This window comes from Rhinatrema bivittatum, chromosome 2, assembly GCF_901001135.1.
Source record: "Rhinatrema bivittatum chromosome 2, aRhiBiv1.1, whole genome shotgun sequence".
Lineage (NCBI taxonomy): Eukaryota > Metazoa > Chordata > Amphibia > Gymnophiona > Rhinatrematidae > Rhinatrema > Rhinatrema bivittatum.
In genome coordinates this window covers 191517575-191539169 of record NC_042616.1, presented here as the reverse complement: position 1 = coordinate 191539169, position 21595 = coordinate 191517575, and the positions used below count along the sequence as shown (strand labels likewise).

Sequence of the window (21595 nt, the reverse complement as noted above, 5' to 3'; positions counted from 1 at the left end):
GTGCGCGGTGGGGGGGGATTTTTTAAAGTATGCACAGTGGCGCGATCGGCCCTTTGCCCAATTCCCTCCCAGTCCGCTCCTTAATTGGAGCGGACTGGGAGGGAACTGTGGTAAAGTGCATATGCATACGGGTAAAGTGTATTTACACATGTGAAATCTGATTTTAAGTGTGTTAATGCTTTTGAAAATCAGGCCCTAAGAACTGGATTTGAGATCAAAGAAAGGACAAAGTAATTTGACTTAGAACTAGCTCAGGTAGTCTTTCATGATGGATTAGATGAATGTGATTGCACAGATGAAGCTGCTCTTGATGGTAATAATATATAGGGAACACAAACGAGGTAGATGCCAGAAAAGTCCTTTTCAAATTCTTTATTGGGTGGAGACGTATAACATCAATAAGGAACGTTCCTTGTTGATTTTATACATCTCCACCCAATAAAGAATTTGAAAAGGACTTTTCTAGCATCTACCTCAATAATATATAGGGGTAATCATGCTTTACAAACACAAGTGCTCGGTCCAAATGAACTAAGCCAACGTATACACACACAAAAAAACCCCAAAAACATTGCTATGAAGTGTTTCCCAAGAAAATAAAAGCTGCACTTCTCCAGAGAGCTTGAATCTATTGGAGACCAATTAATTTCCCACAAAAGTAGCCTGAGATAGTATATTTAATCAGTTTCTTCACATAAGAAAACATATATCCACAGCGAAGCAACTAGAAACTACAATAAAACTTAAAATGAGCAAAACTATACAGCATTCTGCTGAACCACTCTGAGCGCTCATATACTTATGTCTAATTCACCTTTGTTTTTCTTTCAAGGAAACATAGCAGTTTGTTTTTTCCTCACTTGAAAGTGCAGCAATTTAAATGCCCTGTGCTTTATTTGGTGTTCTGCCTCTGTTTATTGTGGATTTCTTTAGCACAGTAATTATGAAAAATGAAAAAGTACTGTGACCAAATGAAATGAAGCCATGGGTTGTTTTACAGACAGCCAGCAAAAAGCTGGCATGTCTCTTTTTGTCTTCTTTATAGTCGTTGAAAGCACCTCACTGTAAGGCAGAGTGATGAAATTCAAGGCTCCGAGAAGGTTACGGGCCATAGAACAGATCTGTCCTCGCTTTCAAAATTCTAATTTATATAGCCCTTAATGTTTTGTCATCTGCTGTATTCCATAATTAATATTTTATTAATGTTTGTCTATATATAAAACTTAAAAAAAAAAAATCCAACATTTAGGTATGACATTTTTTCACCAGTGACATTGTCTTGAAAGCCCAGATGAAGCTGTTAACAGGTAAAGGGAACTTTAAGAAAAAATAAAATGTTACTTTAAAAAATTAATCTATTTTCCCTTAAAAAACAAAACTACATCAATAGAATGGCATATTCCAATATACATATGAATGTGACATTTCTACTGTTGAAATGACAGCAGTTGGGCACTATAGACAGAGAGTGTACTTCTCCCAAATGGCCAGCTCTCAGAAGTGTCAGAAAAAAATCAGATCTTAGTGACCAAAGCCAGCTGCCAGTTTCTGCTACCACATAGGATACTATCATTCATCTTATCAGAGAGTGATTTCAGGCCAGTAACTGAATTCACTTCAGCTCAGAATGAAGTTGAAATCAAAGGGGAATGGAGGGTGTGTATGTGGGGATGGAGAGGGGAAGGACTGGTCTAGCTTTTCATACTGAAGATCTATGAAAAATTTAGGGGGTTAATATGTTTAATATTGGCATTTCTATAATTTTTTGAAAAAATAACTATAACATCTGCCTTGGCACAGCATGTTACTTTAAGGAGTGTAGGTGGACAACAGAAATAGGAAGACGTAGCACAAAACTCTGTTTCATCCGATACTGCTTCCCTGCACTCTAGATGCAAAACGCGTGCTGAGTATACTGCAAAGCCATCCACCACAGAGGTGGTTGCACGCCTGTTTCTGAAGTACTAAACTGTATAGATGTTGTTTAGATAAAAAGTGCTATATAAATCCAACCTAGTGCTGCTATTTGCTTTACTTCATTTACATATACTGCAAAATGCTGCTTGGAAATGCTGCAGATCAGTAGTTTTGTGGTTTGTGCTGTTTTTAGTCTTGAGATTTTCTGTGAAGAATCAATTTTGCCATCTTTTGGAGTCCCAGCCCAGAAACCATCCTGTAAATGTTGGGGGCTCATTGCTTTGTTTCACAATGACAATGGGTGTGCCCTTGTCTCTTCCGGAAGGATCTGTCTCGATGTACTGCTTAGCTGTAAAGATAGAAAGAAAAGAAAAAAAAAGTTTTCCCTTAACAAATTCAAATATAAGGCTTTTCAAAATACAATCAAAACAGTGCACATTTTATCAAAACACCAGTAACATAACTACATATAATCCACATTTTATTTCAGTTGTCATGGCATATGTTTGGTTTTTTTTCATAAACTATTTATTAGCATGGAAGAAATATCATACATATATAGCAGAAAAGAGTAGATCCATTGTTACAATTGTCTGTTACACAAAGAATACATTCAAAAGAAAGAAATTATAAATAAATCAGTAAAAATTGTGCACTTTAAGATAAATTTTAAAAGTCCGGTGCCTGGAGGTCACGTGATGTGGTGAGCCTGGTGAGACGTGCTCATCAGAGCTCCAGGTGCTGGCCCTCCAAAAACCTTTCAAACCAGAGTGAAAATCTGCAAACAAATCGTGGCAATAGGGAGCCCCTCACTGTGAACATATTCAGTGCCAATTCCAGCTGTTTCGAGTGCTTTGGACATGTCAGTGAAGCCGCAGCGGAAAGACAGAGAAAAAGGTAAAATCGGCAGTGCTGATTCAAAGATGGCCGACTGCAGGAAAGCTTCTGATGGCACGGGCCTGGACGAGGCGGCAGTGGTGAGGCTCACAGCGGCGGTCGTGGCGGCACTCGAGCATAAATTTGATGGCATCAGTGAAAATTTCACAGTGGTCAAAGACACTCTGGGGGATATAGGCAGGCGAATAGAGATAGCGGAGGGCAGGATCGCGGCAGTTGAAGAGGATCAGCAGGCCCTCACTGCTCGTGTTGCTACTCTGGAAAATACGGTGAATGTAGCCGAAAACAAAATGGAAGACCTGAAAAATCGGCAAGGCGCAATAACCTCAAATTTATGGGCTTTCCAGAGGAGGTGCAGGAGGGAGATCTGCAGCAATTATTGGAAGAATGGCTCCCTGGAGCTCTGCAGTTAGAGTCCTTGGCAGGAAAGCTGGTTATAGAAAGAGCTCACTGCTTGGGTCCCAGGAGGGACACAGACAGGCGCCCAAGGCTAGTGATTGCCCGTTTCTTGAATTGGGCGCAAAGGTCGGCTGTACTCATTGCTTACAGGAAACATAAGGACTTAAGGTACCATGACCATAAGATAGTGATTTTTCAGGACTTTTCTGCCACAGTGGCAGCTAAAAGAAGGCTCTTCTCACCTATGTGCAATGATCTATATAACAAAGACATATGGTTTGCCCTACAATTCCCAGCCACCCTGAAGATCTGGAAAGAAGGCAAGGTGCACACCTTTCATACACCGGCAAAGGTGGCTGATTGGCTTGCCAGTGCTACTGGGCTTAAATTACTGCCATGTTACGAGAGCAGGTTATGGTGCTCACGTTTACACTGGGACTCCCATAATTTCAGTAAAGTTATGGATAATGTTACTGATGCATGTTAAATTATACCTGGAGTTACAAAATTCTCACATTTAGAACTCGTACAGAGAAGGTGGCTAGCTGTTCTGGTATATTTCTGATTGTATTTATTTATTTATTTATTTGAGTTTTTCTATACCGGCATTCACGGAGATTCGTATCATGTCGGTTTACATAAAACAGGGGTGATCAATACATTATAAACGTGTATAAATATAACATGAGTATACATTTTATATATTTACAAATTATAACAAGTTATAACAGTGCGCAGAAAAAATCAGTTACAATAAAACAAGGATGGTTCTAACTGGGAAAAGAAGAAGAATAAGACGATAGAAATTTAACAAGAATAAGAACGTGTAGTGTTTGGTATGTCCGTATCAGTTTAGTGGGAGATAGACCGTCTTTCTGTATTTGGTGAGATCATCAGTCAGAGTCCGGAAAGGCTTTCTTGAACAGCCATGTCTTAAGTCTCTTTCTGAAGGTTGGAAGACATGGTTCCTGTCGTAATTCTAAGGGGATTGAGTTCCATAGTGAGGGGCCTGCTGTAGAGAAGGCCCTGTCTCTCAGGGTTATGTGTTGGGTGGTATTGGCGTGTGGTACCTGTAGAAGTTCTCTGTACACTTCTCTAGTGGGTCTGTTGGAGGAGTGTTTTTTAAGTGCTATTTGTAGATGGAGTGGAGCTAGTCCATGGATATTTTTGAAGATTGTGGTTAGGGATTTATGGATTATCCTGAAGTGGATTGGCAGCCAGTGAAGGTCTTTAAGGACCGGCGTGATGTGATCTCTTCTTTTCTTGTTAGTTAGGATTCTTGCTGCAGTGTTTTGAATCATTTGGAGAGGTTTGGTATGGGATGATGGGAGGCCTAGTAGTATAGCGTTGCAATAATCTATTTTCGCAAAGATTATTGCTTGGAGCACTGTTCTATAATCATGGAAATGAATAGGGGTTTTATTCTTTTTAATGTGTGTAGTTTGTGGAAGCAGTCTTTAGTTGTTTGCTTAATAAATGCTTTTAGGTTTAGTCTGTTGTCTATGGATACTCCTAGATCTCTTACTTTTGATATTTGTAAGTTGGCTGGCGGGTTCGTAGTGATTTTGCAGTTATCCGGTGAGATTAGCAGGAATTCACTTTTTGATTGGTTTAGAATTAGGTTTAAGCTGGATAGGAGGTCATTAATTTCTTTGAAACAGTTTTCCCACAGTTTTAGAGTTTTATTAATGGATTCTTGGAGGGGGATCACAATCTGGACGTCGTCGGCATAAATAAAGTGTTTTAGATTCAATTTGTTTAGAAGTTGGCAAAGTGAGAGAAGGTATAGATTAAAGAAGGTATGGTTAAAACTGTTCTTGTTTTCAGTTTCTCAAAGTTGGTGTGCATTACTGGGGGGGGGGGGGGGGGGGGGTTTAGTACCCGAGTGCACGAATTACTGACCTCTTGCCTGGATTTTCCAGGGCATTATAAGATATTCCAAAATAAGGAATGAGGTTTTGGTTGCTGTTCAACACAGTTCGGGGGTGGGGGGGGGGGGAGGGGATGGGAGGAGCAACAGGAATGGGAGCTGGTGTTAATTCTAGGTGTTGGAAGGTTATGGCTACAGTTATTGGAAGGAGGAGGGCTGATGGTCCAGGCTGGGAGATCATCAAGCCAAGCATGCCAGGGAGATTTGAATAGATATGAAACCCCTATGCAAACAGGATGAGTACTGTGCGATATATATCTTGGAATGTGGGAGGCAATGGAACCCCCATTAAGAGACAGAAGGTGCTTAGTGCACTTCAGAGACAGAAGGTGGGAATTGCAGGTCTGCAGGAGACACATTTGTCTGCCGATGAAAGTAGGAAATTGAAAAAACAATGGATAGGCCACTGTTAGTTTACACCAGCACTTGGGTGCAAGGCAGGAGTAGCCATTTTGATACACAAAAGTATTAAGTTCAAACTTTTGCAGCAAATTTCAGATGACAAGGGTAGATATCTCATATTGGTGGGAAAGATACAGGGACGGGAAGTTACGATTTGTAACAGTTATGCCCCTAATGCATATAATCATGCCTATTTTCAGGATGTGGTTCAAATGCTGATTCCGGCACAAAGAGGCCCTTTAATAGTGATGGGGAATTTCAACTGTGTTCATGAACCTAATATCGATAGATCTTGGCCAACCCTACCACTGCCAGACCTTTCTGGTAAAGGCATTGCATATCTGTGCTCTGAATTGCACCTGCTTGATATCTGGCAAACATTAAATTCGACTGAGAGAGATTATACACATGTCTCAAGGGCACACGCCACACTGTCTCGAATAGACTACATCTTGGTGTCGGAGTTCCTGTTCGCCAAAGTCAGCCAAGTGAAAATTGGGCCGATAGAGATCTCGGATCACGCACAGATCTGGGTCGACATAGGTATGGGACCTAAGGAAAGTCAGGTTAGATTATGGCCCTTCTCTTGCCATTTGATGGGACATAGAACACTTCAGGAGTTCTTGGGAAATGGAAAGAATTTGAAAAGCATAATGGTCTTCATAAAAATGATCCCTGGCTATACTGGGAAACCAGTAAAGTGGTAATGAGGGGAGATATTACATCCTATTTGATTGCTAAAAATAAGGCTCTGTCAAAAAACATACATTTGCTGGAATCGAAGCTAGGCCACGCAAAAACTAGGCTGGCTCAGCAGAATAACAGTGAAACACAAACGGAATATAAGACCACTCTTCATACTCTCAATTCTATATTACATGAGAGAGCACAGCAGATGCTATGTAAAGGGATGCACAACCTGTTTCGGTTTGGGAATAAATCAGGCCGCTTACTAGCCAGAATTGTGCGGATGGCTAGAGGGAAAACAATCATAGACAAATTGCAGAACCGAGGGGCAAACTCCTGCACTCGGGAGCAGACATATGTGCTGAATTTCGTTCATTTTATGAACGCCTATATATCGATGATAGGAAAAGTGGCCCACTTCAAGAGGATGAATTTTTTAGAGGGCTGCATATTCTCCAAATTACTGAGTCCCAATTGGAAGCCTTGAATCAGCCCATAAAAATAGAAGAGCTAATAGGGGCAATTAAAGGGAGTAAATCCAATAAGGCCCCGGGGCCTGATGACCTCAGCGCTGAATACCTCTGACGGTCGCTATAACCATGTCGGTGCCCTTGCTCCCTCAGGAAATACCCAAGGAGACTCTGTGTAAGGCTGACTCTTCATGGGAATCCATCTCACAATCACAAATGGTGTTCGCCCAGTTAAAAGAACAGTTGGTACAAAAAACATTGGAGAACGATGTCCTTGTGAAATCACATGAACAAGCCACTCAAGGTCTTCTGTCCATATTGGCTTACATGGAATGGGAGATCCAGCATCTACATGCCCTTTTGCAACAGAAGAGTACAAGATGGGATTCCTTCCTATCTCCCTTAGTTGTCACAGAACCCGTGGTCTACTTGCAAGACCCACCCGAGATGCCTACCTCTCTACATTCCATAGATGATCATGTCTTGGATTTTCAAGACGAAGAGGAGGGCTGGATTACGGACGATGACGACTCTCCTGGGCGGCCCTTGAGGAGGGGGTATTGTTACGGGGGTCGATCACTTGTGAGATGAATTCCCGTGGTCGACCATACTCACCTATCCCTGCCGCTGAGTCACAGCTCCGGGCAGCCCAACACTGACTCCAGCAGCACCACAGCATGCTGTGCGGCCTGCTCCGTGGGTGAGAAGCCTTCTTCTGCGGCAGGAACGCAGCTGCCATCTAAGCCCCATCCCCTGATGTCGCAGGGACATGCGTGTCGACAGAACCCTCTGTCTTAAAGGGCCCAGGGTGGGAAACCCGGGCTCAGCTTCCTTGGTGATATCATCAGAGTAGGGTATTTAAACCCTCTTGCTTGTCCTGCTAATCGAGTTAGCAAGGACTCTACCTCCTAATTCCTTGTCTCCATGAATCTTTCCTGTTGACGTAACTTGTGACCATACGCCTTCCGCTCTGTGAATTCTTGTTCCAAGACGACTTAGGTACCCGCTCCTCGGGGGCCTTTTTCCTCCATATCCACCGGGGTTATCTGCTACCAACAAGGACACCAAGTTACTCGCTACTCGGGGGCCTTGCCTTACTCCTGTCTATCCTCAGGGGGTCTCTCCTACTTCAACTGTCAACATCAGAGTGAGTACCACCGCTCCAGTTCTGTCTCAGCACTGTCTCATCTTTCTCAATGTAGATCCTCGGCCTACCGTGGACCACTACTGGATCTACTCTCCATGGTCTTTCTATCTAGACCTGGGTTCCCAGCCTACCCTGCCTTGCGGATCACTACCGGACCCATCTCCCTCTCGGGACCTGGTGAGACTGTGTAACTGCATTCTTTTCTCAGCAGCCTTCAGATGGAACATTACCATCAATGTTGCTGTATAATAAAGACCCTATTTCTCTGTGTCTGTTACTACTGGAGTCAGCCTATCGCTACAGGTGCCATCTTTGTTAGCGATCAAGGGCCCATGACTACGTCAAAACCACAACACCTCCCATACCAAAACAACTGCCAGCACTCAAACAGAAACAACTGTATCTATGAAAAGGCAACACTGCCTATATTATACCAGACCCTAGAACACCAACAGAACAGAAAACAGAACAAGCCAGGCTGCTATAGATCCCTACCCAGAAATTTCTTGCCAGCAAAATACCTTACCACAGTCACATAGGCAGAACACAGACAGACCCTGACCAAATATAGAATAAAGAGAATACAAAGTATAAATAGAAAAGTACTGAGAAGAACTGAACTGGAATCCACAAGAAGCCAGCCTCTATATGTAGAGCAACAATGGAAAAACAGAAGCATTACCATTCTTCATAAAACATTAAATAATAAAATCAAGAAATATAAAACATTAATCATAATATTAAAATCATATTTATAAAATAAATATTTCAAACCACTTAATAAATAGAATATCCAAAACTTTCCTAACACCAATAAAACATTTCAAAGCATTTGATAAATAAAAATCCAATAATGAAAAAGTTCTAATATTTCCTAAACAATAAAATATTTTAAAACAGCAGAAAGATCAAATTACACTCAATAATTAAAACTAATAAGGATTAAAAAAATCTCCTGCTCTACATACCTGGGATTTTTTGATTTTCAATCACCCTAAGATTGTCATGGATTGGGAAAGATAAGGCCGCACAAACTTTATCTTCTCTTCTCTCATGCACAGACCCACAATAACACATTCAGGGTTAGATATTCAAAACTGGCCATATAAATAACAAGGACGGTAACTTTAAAACAGCTGCGTGGGCGTACATGAGCACGTGTATGCCGGCTCACATCCATGGACGCAGCCATTTCATAACATGCGTACATAATTGCGCACATCTTATAAAATCAGCTGGACTCACGTAAATGTGCGTACCATTATATATGGATGCGCGCCTGTGCCGCTCCTACTGCATAAGTGGGGGGATTTTAATATACGCCGACGCAATTACCAGTTAAACCAGTTCATTCCCACTTTGTCCAATTACAGGATAGGACTTCCAAACCCCCTAGTTAACTAACCTCTATTTTACCCTACCTGCCTCAACCCTTAAAACCTCACTGACTAGTCTAGATTTTTTTTTTGTTTTATAACTTACACGCCATCTATAAAAAAAGTAAAGTTATGCAGCAGGGGACCCTGGCGCACGCTTGTGCGCGTAAATACTTATGAGCTGGTTTCCATTTAAATTCCTGGAATGCCCATGTCCCACCCAAACCACGTGAACACCCCGCCCCTTCTTTGGACTTTTTCTTTTGTGAGCGTATCGGGAGATATGCTTGTCCATGGACGCTTCTTAAAATATGCGCACCACATGCCAGTCCGAGAGACGCACAAATCTCCCTGATTTGGTGCATATAGAGCTTTTAAAATCTACCCCTTAGCTGGTTAGAACTTATCCGGCTAAATTACAATGTATTTTCAGCAGCATGGCAAAGCGAATGGCTAGACAGGTATATATACGCACTTAGCCGGATAAGTCTACCTGGCTAAGTTTAGACCTGCTCTATGGGGCATCTAAAGTTACACGTGTACTTATACGGCTAATCCACTCTGCCCCAATCCACCCAGTACACACCTATAATTTGTGCATGTAACTTTTAGCCATAGGCACAGATTCAGCAGTAGCATAAGTCCAACTTATCTGGTTAAATAGTGTTGAATGTGCTTTGAATATCAGGCCCTCATTCTCTCACACTCTCTCTCTCTCATATTTGTGCCCACACACAAGCTCTCCTTCACAGACACATTATGTATGTGTGTGCATGCCTGTGAGAGCCTGTATGTGACACATACTTCTAGGCTCTCACAGGCATACACACACACAGGCTCTCAAACATACAAACACATATGCACACAGGCTCTCACACAAACACACACAAGCATACAGACTGTTCCACAGACACATACATGGGCTCTCACACAAACACAGACACACACACACACAGCCTCCTCCTGAATTCAGTCTGTGCTGTGATAACCCCACTACAGCTTTCAGGCTTTCCTGAACTGGGGGCGGGGAAGTGGAAGCTGTGTGCGCCTGCACACAATTTTTCCCATGGGTGAGTACAGTTTCCGCTTCCCTGACCCTGTAGATTAAAGGGAACATTGCAGTCTCTTCATATTTTCGGCCGCTGATGGGTTGAACTTCGCTGATGGCCCATGGCCTCTCTTCCTTTTCGGCCGCTGGCAAGTTGATCTCCGCCGGCAGCCCGCAATGTCTCTTCCTCTTCAGTCACCAGTGGATTTGGCTCCGCCAGTGGCCCCGCAGCCTCTCCTGTTGCCACAGAACACCCCCCCCCCCCCAGATATGCTGCTCTGTGCAAATGCATGGTCTGCGCACCTGGTCAAGCCAGGTCTGAGCCCCAAATGTTGAGCCATTCCTAACCATGCTACTAGGCAACCTCCATTCAAGGAGATACCTCCTCACAGATTCACCTTTGTCCAAACCCCACTCCCTTATAAAATCCACCTCTATCTTAATGCCACCTTGGAATTCATCCTTGCCCATCCCCCCCCCCCCCCCAAGTATCCCCAGCAAAATTCAAAATTAGGCCGGCTTACCCATGGCACCCCTTTGCTACTCACTATAGGCAAGAGTAAACCATGGGTGAGTCGGCCTAATTTTGAATTTGGACATTGGTGGAGCAGGAGTGACTGGTGGTCGCTCCTGCCTCGGAGACCTTAAGGCTGTTTTTAGCATAAGGGAAAAGGTGTCTGAGTGAACTGGGAGGGACGTGATTGCTCAGTGGGGGAGTGTTTAACTGTTGGTATGCAGGTGGATGGTAAGGTTTAAAAGGGGGAGGGGACTGGACATGAGTGATCTGTGGTGAGGGAGAGGAGAGGGGGGCTGTCCGGGGGATAGGAAGGAAGACTTGCACACAGAGTTACTTCCCCATTAACGATGGCTGGAAAGCCAGTAATGAGCATGCATTATTGGTGCTGGCAATATACATGCATGTCAGGCCAGGGAAACACACATTACTTGAGCAAACGTGGGATTTAGTTTTTGGTAAATCTTGTGTTTGCTTTAGTTATTATTAACGCTCATTAAAAACATGTGCTAATGCATATTTTTAGTTTATGTTAATAATTAGACCTGAAAATAACAGGTATTTCACTTTTCCACTAGAGTTTTCCACACTAATTTCAACCGTTAAAATTAAGAGAATTTTACCATGTGCAAAAAGTTTTAAGCTAAATGAGTTTAATATTCTTTTTAAATTTTAACGCATCTCACATGCCTTCTTCATTCATGGGAAGTGAATAGAGCAGCATAACTGAACCATTCTTCTGTGTCACTAAAAAGTGCTTTGAAAGAAGCCTTGTAAACCAATTTTGTGTTTCCTTGGTTGTTTTTATCTTTGTTAATTTAAATGAATGGAAACCTTGGTTCTCCTACAGGCAATTCCTTTTGAATGACCTCATTGTTGTGATGCTGTTACACTGAACACCCAGTCAATTCAGCTGACTAATCAAAATGATCTGAATACTGAACTTCCTTTTACATATTCTAATTTTCAGAAAGATTTTCCTGTTCTGTGCCTGCAGCGAAGCTCTTTTCAAAATAAAATACTACATTCAGATTCACCCAGAATAGCCACCAGTGAACTATGCAAGGATCTAAAATGTAGGAATTATGTAAGTGGTCCAGCCAAGAACAGAAACACAGACACGTAAGATAATACTGCACAGCCCATTCACTCTGTCTATTTTCCATTCCTGTACGTACCAGGATCAGTCCAGACTGCTGGGTTATGCCTCCCTTCCAGCAGATGGAGTCAGAGAAAAGCTGAAAAGCACCCACCATATAACCTGGTGTGCCACCTGCGATCCCCCAGTATTTCTCTGACTCCAGCAGATTGAGAGGCATAACCTGCGGTCCTGGTTCTGATTAAATTTCCCGGGATTTGTTCCCATCAGGTTTGATTTCACTTTTTCAAACAACCTTTGACTAAATCAAACTTTACTGTAAAAAAAAACAAACAAACAATAAAAAGAAGGGCATTTTTTTAGTTTGCAGGGAAACAGCAGCTATCTTCTGGCAGGCAAGGCAGAGCATTGCCCTGCAACTAATTTCCCGGAATATTGGATTACTGACCCGGTGAGCGGAGGGGGAAAACTTACCGGTGGGGCCGGTCACTCTCCCCCTCCCTGGACAGATCTGAAATGTTTTGTGCCTTCTAATTATGGCCTGGCTGTCCACCTAGGCTGACTTATATTAAAAAAAAAAGAAAAAACAGAAAAGGGAAACTAACATTAATTAAGCCACTTTATTTTTACCTCTGTTTGCTCCCCTTTGTCAGCCGTTGCCTGCTCAAAATCTCCCGGGCCTCCGGAGGGGGTGGAGATTTCACCCGGCTGCTGCACTTCTCTCCTTCATGCCGCATGGCAGCACGTGTACAGCGTGTGGAGAGCCGGGGATCCATCTCTCTCGCCAAGGCCTCTGCTCCTGGTGCCTTCCCAGGGGCGAGGGGCCTTTGCGCCGGCCAAATTTGGCTCGGGGGGGGGGGGGGCGGCCTTGCCAGGTCCACGTGGCTTGCCGGTCAGCAGTCAGCTGTCAGGCAAGGGCCTGCCTCACTCTCGATCAGCGCGGGAGCAGCGGCCATCTTGCCTGCAGCTGACAGGGACGCAGTTTCATCGGGGGAGGAGTAGGATCCTTCCCCTCTGTCCCCGCCGGTTCTCAGTCCCCAGCGACCGCGCGGCTTGCAGGATGCCTCGGCTCTGCCTCTGCCTATGTTGTCGGGGGAGCCCTTAAAAGGCAGCACCCCTTTCCTTCTTAGTTTGTTCTACTTCTACACAAGGCATATATGGAAGCTGAGGCTGATGAGGAATTCCAGTCTCCTGTACAGGCTAAGATTTTCAGAGCTTCCAAGGATCAGTGGAGGCCTGAACCTGGCACTACACGGAAGAATCCGGGGGGGGGGGGGGGGGGGTTGTCAGACCCTCTTATTCCAGCGGATCCGGAGTTTCTGGATCCCTCCACCCAGGCGGGAGGTGATGGAATAGATAATGCCACCCCAGTGGAGGGGGATGATCCACAGGTACTCCGCTTGTTCAGCAGAGAGGAACTGGACCCCTTAATCTCTCATGTACTCCAGAAACTGGAGATCCTTATCCCGCAAGAGGTGTCGGACAACTCCCCAGGGGATACGGTTTTGGCGGGTCTTCGGGCTCCACCCCAAACTTTTCCATTCCATCCAAAGCTTTTTCAGCTCATGCCCGTGAATGGGAAACACCTGAAGCCTCATTGAGGGTTAGCAGGGCCATGGAGAAGCTTTACCCACTTCCCAATGGCTTACTCAATCTCCTTAAAGTTCCCAAGGTAGATTCAGTGGTCACAGCCATAGCGAAGCATACTACTATCCTGGTGATTGGAGGCACAGCACTCAAGGACCTCCAGGATAGAAAACTGGAAGAGTTACTTAAACGGATTTTTGAAGTGTCTGCCTTGGGGGTACAAGCCACAGTATGTAATAGCTTTATGCAAAGGGCTACCCTCCATTGGGTTCAACAGATGCTCACAGCCCAGGACCTTCGCTCGGGGGAGGTTGAGCAGGCGAACCGAATGGAATCGGCGGTGGCCTATACAGCTGATGCCTTGTATGATCTCCTCCGTACTTTGGCACGCACTACGTCTTTGGCGGTGTCTGCCAGGCGATTTCTATGGCTACGTAACTGGTCGGTGGATGCCTCCTCCAAGTCTCAGCTAGGTTCCTTCCCTTTTAGGGGGAAATTATTATTTGGAAATGAACTTGAACAGCTTATAAAGGCCTTGGGAGACAATAAGGTTTATAAGCTCCCGGAGGACAAGCCCAGGTCGGGCCACTCACCTGGTACCTACAGGGACCATTTTCAGGAGCAACGCCGTTTCAGGACTGGTAGGGATTCCTCGTCCTATAACCCTCGACAATCAGCTACCCAAGCACAATCATGGACGTATTCCTTTCGAGGCAGACTGCCTCAGCGTACCGCAGCCACCCATGCCTTTGCCCACAACAATAAATCTCCCCAATGAAGGAGCGCCGGCTCATTCCTCGGTTCCACAGATCGGGGGTCGACTTTCGCGTTTTCGGGAGGAATGGGTCAAGATTACCTCAGCCCATTGGGTCCTAGATATTATAAATCACGGTTACGCTTTGGATTTTGCTCGACCCCTGCGGGATCTCTTCCTGCAATCACCTTGCGGACCCCCACAGAAGCAGCAAGTCATCCTCCAAACGTTGTCCCAGTTGAAAGCTCTCGGGGCCATTGTTTCGGTTCCTGGAGCCGAACGCTGGACAGGTTGCTACTCCATCTATTTCGCAGTACCAAGAAGGAGGGCTCTTTCCGACCAATATTGGATCTCAAGCAGGTCACTAGGGTGTTGAGGGTACCACGGTTTCGCATGGAAACGTTGAGATCGGTCATTGCGACTGTCCACAAAGGCAAATTTTTGGCTTCTTTGGATTTGACGGAGGCCTACCTTCACATAGGAATCCAACCATCCCATCAGAGGTTTCTGAGGTTCATGATCATGGGACTTTCGGGCTAGCGACAGTTCCTCGTTTATTCACCAAGGTAATGGTGGTAGTGGCAGCGAGCCTTCAACGGGAAGGCATCTTGGTTCATCCCTATCTAGACGATTGGCTTATACGAGCAAAGTCGGAGATTCTTTGCAGGGAAGTGGTTCATTCGGTATTGTGCCGACTACGATCCCTGGGCTGGGTGGTCAATTGTGCCAAGAGCCAATTGATTCCCTCCCAGGTGTTGGAGTTTTTAGGAGCCCGCTTTGATACTGCTATCGGCAAGGTTTCACCCCCTCTGGTGCGGATGGACCGGTTGATGTCTCAGGTACGGTGCCTGTTGTCTCTCCCCTCACCGGTAGTGTGGGACTATTTGCAGGTTCTTGGTTTTATGGCATCTACGCTGGAATTGGTTCCTTGGGCTTTTGCGCACATGAGATCTTTGCAGAGGGCACTCCTTTCACGTTGGGACCCCAAGTCGAGAGAGTTTCAACTTCCATTGCCTTTACTGGAAACAGCCAGGTCCAGTCTGGATTGGTGGCTAATTCTGGATCACTTACTTCGAGGGGTGGACCTGGAGAACCCTCAATGGATAATTGTGACTACCGATGCCAGCCTCTCAGGTTGGGGGGCAGATTGTCAGTCAAGGTCAGCGCAAGGTCTTTGGACACAGTCACAAACCAAGTGGTCCATCAATCGCTTAGAGACCAGAGCAGTTCATCTGGTGCTGCAGCAATTCCTACCCCTGATCCATCACTGAGCAGTACGGGTTCTGTCCGACAATGCGACCACCGTGGCCTACATAAACCGCCAGGGAGGTACAAGAAGCTGCCCTGTGGCCGACGAAGCAGACATGTTAATGGTCTGGGCAGAACGCAATCTTGCCTGCATTGCTGCGTCTCACATAGCCGGGTCAACAACATTCAGGCGGACTTCCTCAGTCGTCAGTGGCTAGATCCCGGAGAATGGGTGCCATCCGAGGAAGCGATGCAGATGGTCTCGAGCCGGTGGGGGACTCCCCACCTAGACCTAATGGCGACTCATCTGAACGCCAAGGCATCCCGTTTCTTCAGTCGCAGAAGGGATCATGGATCGGAAGGGGTGGACGCCCTGGAACTTCCTTGGTCGTCACACATCCTCCTTTATGTGTTTCCTCCTTGGCCGTCGGTAGGAAAGGTATTACGAAGCACAGATTCTCACCAATGACAGGTCATTCTAGTAGCTCCGAAGTGGCCGTGAAGACCATGGTTAGTGGATCTGGTCAATCTAGCGGTGGACGGTCCTTTGTGTCTCGGTCATCTGCCAAACCTACTCCATCAGGGTCCAGTATTTTTTGATCAGGCAGACCGCTTCTGTCTAGCGGCCTGGCTTATGAGAGGAGACAATTAAGAAAGAAGGGTTACTCGGAGGCGGTTCTTACCACCCTTCTACGGGCAAGAAAAACTTCTACATCTATCACCTACATTCGAGTATGGAAGGTGTTTGATTCTTGGTGCCGTGGGTTGACTTTGCCCCCGCAGCAAGCCACTATTGGCCACATTCTTGCCTTTTTGCAGGATGGATTATGGAAGGGCTTGGCGTATAGTTCACTCCGAGTGCAGGTAGCAGCCTTGGGCTGTTTTCGTGGTAAGGTTGATGGTACTTCCATTGCTGCTCACCCAGATGAGGTACGGTTTTTGAAAGGGGCTAAGCACTTGAAGCCTCCAGTGCGCGATCTGTCCATCATGGAGTTTAAATTTGGTTCTCTGTAGCCTTTGCAGCTCTCCCTTTGAGCCTTTGAAGCAGGCCACGGTGAAGGATTTAACGCTTAAGACTGTATTTCTCGTGGCTATCTGTTCGGCTAGACGAGTTTCTGAGCTCCAAGCCTTGTCATGTGGAGAGCCTTTTCTGCATATTTCTGATTTGGGAATTTCTATTCAGACAGTGCCCTCATTCCTTCCGAAGGTGGTCTCAGCATTTCATGTCAATCAGTCTATCGAGATGCCAGCATTCTCTGTTGAAGATAGGGATTTGAGGAGGTTGGATGTCCATAGAGTCCTTTTACAGTACCTAGAGGTTACCAGTCCTTTCAGATTGTCAGATCATCTTTTTGTGTTGTGGAGCGGCCCTAAGAAAGGGTTTAAAGCTTCTAAGTCTACTATTGCCTGCTGGTTGAAGGACGCTATTGCTTCTGCTTACATAAGTCATGGGCGCCCAGTACCAGAAGGCTTTAAGGCGTGTTCTCTTAGATCACAAGCAGCGTCATGGGCAGAAAGCCAATGTGTTTCGCCCCAAGAGATTTTCTGGGTGGCTACTTGGAAATCATTGCAAACGTTTGCTAGACATTACCGATTTGATGTTCGGGACCCGAAGGTGGATTCCTTCGACAGCAATGAGCTTCGAACTGGACTCTCCATGCCCCACCCTTTTTAGGGCAGCTTGGGTACATCCCAAGAGTCTGGACTGATCCTGGTATGTACAGGAAAAGGAAAATTAGTTCTTACCCATTAATTTTCATTCCTGTAGTACCAAGGATCAGTCCAGACGCCCGCCCATTGGCAGGAGATTCCGTACAGCAGTTTGTATTTCTCTTGGCAGATTATTTCACAGACTACGCATCTACGTGACATGGTCGGTGTTGTTTAAGAAGTTTCTATAAGTTTACCTCAAGACCTTTAAGTTTGACTTGGTCTAGTCATTGGTTGTTGAATTAAAATACAATATAATAGTTACAATAACAGTTATTCATTCTGCTTTGATATTGATTATACTGAGGGATCGCAGGTGGCACACCAGGTTATATGGTGGGTGCTTTTCAGCTTTTCTCTGACTCCATCTGCTGGAAGAGAGGCATAACCCAGCAGTCTGGACTGATCCTTGGTACTACAGGAATGAAAATTAATGGGTAAGAACTAATTTTCCTTTCTTGTTGCAATACCACAGACCCTGCTTGATCTCTGGCTCTATCTTTGCTTCTTCACAACTAATAATCTTCTGCTTATAATTATGTATGTTGTATGAGTTTGTCTTAAATGAATGATTGATACATTAATTACGAATGATTGATGTATTAATTATGGTCTTGTGGGAGGCCTCTTTACTTCTATGTTGCGTCACATTACCTAACAGATAGAACACCAAATATCAATTGACTGAATTTCTCCAAGGTATTTTTCATTATTATCAACCACACAAAATATAGTTTCATACCTGATTTCAAAGATTCAGTTCGTTCAACTTCATTAGCATCCTTGCCAATCCAAATAAATATCTATAGCGGGAAAAACAGGCTAATGTTATTATTGGCATTGCTCAATGACATACAATGTTATCTTACTGTAGGGTTTTTACAAGACAACTATATACTACATGAAAAGATTCAGCTGAACAATCTGGAGTTTTGGGTAGTAAGCCACTGGCCTCCTTCCATGGAATACTCACTTCTACAGTTTGTAAGCTGTGGAATAGATTTCATCTCCCATACAATTTAAATAAGAATTATTGAATAGATAGCTGTAAAATAAGAGGCATACATTTATGAACGGAAGTGTTGATTTGAGTCAGGTGTTGGGTTCTTTATTGCTCTCAAGGGTTCTGAATTTTGTCGTCAATGTTTTTTGATTGTTTTTAATCTCTATTTCTAGGAAATCATCTACTAATTCCGCTTTAGCCAAGTTGAAAATGTATTTCGTTCTTTATGCCAGCCTATCATCCAGCCAGTAGATGTATCAGAGCTTTCTTTGGGTGCTATAAACTGTGGCTTTTTGAATTTGATTGTACACCATTAAAAAGCTTTAGAATAGCTTTGCCTTGCTATGTAGAAGGGGCTGACAGATTCTATACTACTTCTAATGTATGGGAAGCAATTTCTTAAATTTCAAAATTGGTATGGAAGAAGAAAACTTGGTGCCAGCAGTGCATGCATACTTATGTGGACACTGAACCCTTGTTTGCAGCGCTAGGCTTCAGATAACCTTGACCTAGAAGGTTAAATCTTCTGTATTCTTTGGTATTTATAGAATAAAAGAACGTTTTCTTTCTGTTTATAAGAAAGCATTTATAATATAATGGATTAGAGTTGGGCTGATCCAACTTTAGGGGTAGATTTTAAAACATTACGTGTGTGCATCCATGTGCGCGCTCGCTACCCGGCACGCACATATGGATGCGTGCATGTTATAAAATGCCAGGTTGGCGCGTAAGGGGGGGAACAAATATGCACTTACACGTGTGCAACACATCGGGGCCTTCCCCAGTTCCCTCCCCCTAGCCTAACCTCCCTTCCTCTTCCCCTATGCCTGAGGGCAAAGGTAGCGCCGGCGCCATTTTGAATATTGGCAATACGGCACGAGTGCAGGAGGTCGCTCCCGGACCCCAGATGGACTTTTGGCAAGTCTTGTGGGGGTCAGGAGGCCCCCCCAAGCTGGCCAAAAGTCCCTGGGGGTCCAGCGGGGGTCCGGGAGTGATCTCCTGCACTCGTGACGTCGGATGACAGGAACCAAAATGGCGCCGACGCTACCTTTGCCCTGTCATATGGTAAGGGCAAAGGGCCATCGGCGCCATTTCTCTTAACGCAGCCGTGGCCAGAGAGCGGGAGATCGCACCGGGACCCCCCCCCCCCACTGGACCCCAGGTAATTTAAAACATTTTGGGGGGCTCGGGAGGGTGGGGGTGTTTGTTTTAAAGGGTCGGGGTGGGTTTTAGGGTTGTTTTGGTGTGCCGGTTTTCCCGCCCTCCCCCCTCCCCCGATTTATGATTTTTTGACGATAAATCGGGGGAACTGTTATTGTATCGCGGCTCTAACGATTTTTGACGATTTAAAATATATCTGACGATTGTTTTAAATCGACAAAAAACGATTCACATCCCTACTAAGGACCAGACATGAAAAATTCAGTTTATTGCTTCCCAATTTATTAGTACAGGGTAGAAATTAATGGAGACCTTTACCTCTAATTCTATGAGTGTAAAATAAATAAGAGAGTAAACACAGATCAAATAATCTGGAAAAACAGTACATTTCTTACCTGGTCCCAAGCATCCAACAACATGACATCATCTTCTGCTAAGTCATCCTGAGTGAATTCTCCTGGTACTTCTTCAATCTAATGGTATAAAGAAAAATCTTCATGATAACTAGTTTGGAACCTTCATCATAATAATAGCTAAATGTAGAGAAATAGATATGAAATTAAAAATGAGTGTATGTGTGAACTGAATGATTCAAGAGAATAGGCACAGGGTTAAGTTACCTTTCACTTGTAGGGCACTAGTTCAGATCTGGTCCAAATTGGAAGGAACATAAAAAGGTAGCCTATACAAAATGAGTTGCTGGTCTCAGTAATTTTCCTGCTGGACTGTTGACTATATTATTAAACCCACTTTATATTAAGTAGCATCACTGTTGAAAATCTCAGCAAAGTGGTCGGAGATTGCACAGGCATAAACAGAGAATTACCCTGTGACCCCTACAGATGGTTACTTAGGGAAATTCTAAGGAAATTTAGGAAAGTTCTGGAAGCTCCACTGTCTGATCTTTTCTATTCTTCTTTAAAATCAGGAGTGGTTCCAAATGACTGGAGAGAGGCAGATGTGGTTCCTCTTAACAGAAATGCAAGTAAGGAAGAAGCTGGGAAAACAGCCTGACCTTGGTAGTGAGTAAATGAATCGTATCTCTGCCATAACAGAAGCTAGTGCAGCTTCTAGAGTCCACTGGATTACAGGGTCCAAAGCAGAACGGTTTCACCAGAGGGAGGTTTGTTAGATTATTTTAATCAATTTTTTTGACTGGATGATCAGAGAATTAGAATAGGGAAGCCCATTAAATGTAGTGTACTTAGAAGGTAATTTTCAAAGGGGTTACATGCATAAATGTAACATACTATCATTGCAATTTTCACAAGTCATTTACTCAAGTAAAGTGCAATTACACGAGTAAATCATATAGACAATTCAATGGCATATATTGTAGCAATTTTGCAGAGCCCAATTGCTCAAGTAAAGTTTATTTCCATGTGTAAAACCCAATTTTAAGTGTGTAAATGCTTTCTAAAATCAGATTTCATCACACCCTTTAACACTGTTCCGTATATGCAACTCATGAATAAACTGAGCACCTAGGCATGGGTCCTAAAGTGACTCACTAGATTAGAAACTGGTTGAGTGGGAGGCAACAAATAGCAATGGTAAACAGAGTTTGCTTTGAGGAAAAGAGGTTACCAATAGTTTGCTTCAAGAATCGGTCCTCGGTCCAATTATCTACAACACTTTCGTAAGTGATATTGCAGAAGGGCTATCAGAAAAGGTTTTCCTTTATGTGAATGATACCAAGATCTGTAACATGTAAACACTAGGGGCCAGATTTTCTAACCTAAGTGCGGGCGTAGATTTGTGCACGCAACCTGGCGCATACAAATCTACGCCCCTCCCGTACCTTCCCCTCACTTCCCCTATTTAACCTGCCCCCCAGCCCTACCTAAATCCCCCCCCACCTTTATTATTTAAGTTGCGCCTACCTCTGGGCAGGTGTAGGTTGCGCGCGCCGGCCAAGAGCCAGCGCGCAATTCCCCAGCCTAGCAGGCCTTCGGAAGCCTCTGGCCATGCCCCCACCCCGGACCGATCCTGCTCCATCCCTTTTTTCAAGCCCCGAGATATATGCGCGTCCTGGGGCTTGTGCACATCGCCGAGCCTATTCAAAATAGGCTTGGCACGCTCAGGAGCAGGTTTTCGGGGTTACACGCGTAATATACGCACGTAACCCTTTGAAAATCTGCCCCTTTTTCATTTCAATTTGTTTTTAAATTAAGATAAAATAAATACAAATGAAATTATGTTTAAAAAAGCTAAGCACAGCTGGCCACCACTGAATAAACCCCAAT

General features: G+C 44.4%; 1 protein-coding gene across 2 annotated transcripts in view; it reads right to left on the bottom strand.

The window, feature by feature from the left end:
• Window positions 1-659: 659 nt before the first annotated feature.
• The window catches only part of SCIN (scinderin), a 267968-nt gene continuing 247032 nt past the window's right edge, over window positions 660-21595 (bottom strand). For both annotated transcript variants that reach the window (XM_029588987.1, XM_029588988.1), the window contains 3 exons: window positions 19745-19822; window positions 17928-17988; window positions 660-2266 (listed from right to left, as the gene is read on the bottom strand). In XM_029588987.1, the coding sequence (XP_029444847.1) occupies window positions 2133-2266; window positions 17928-17988; window positions 19745-19822 (273 nt within the window). In that variant the 3' untranslated portion in view covers window positions 660-2132. The remainder of the gene's footprint in view (window positions 2267-17927; window positions 17989-19744; window positions 19823-21595) is intronic.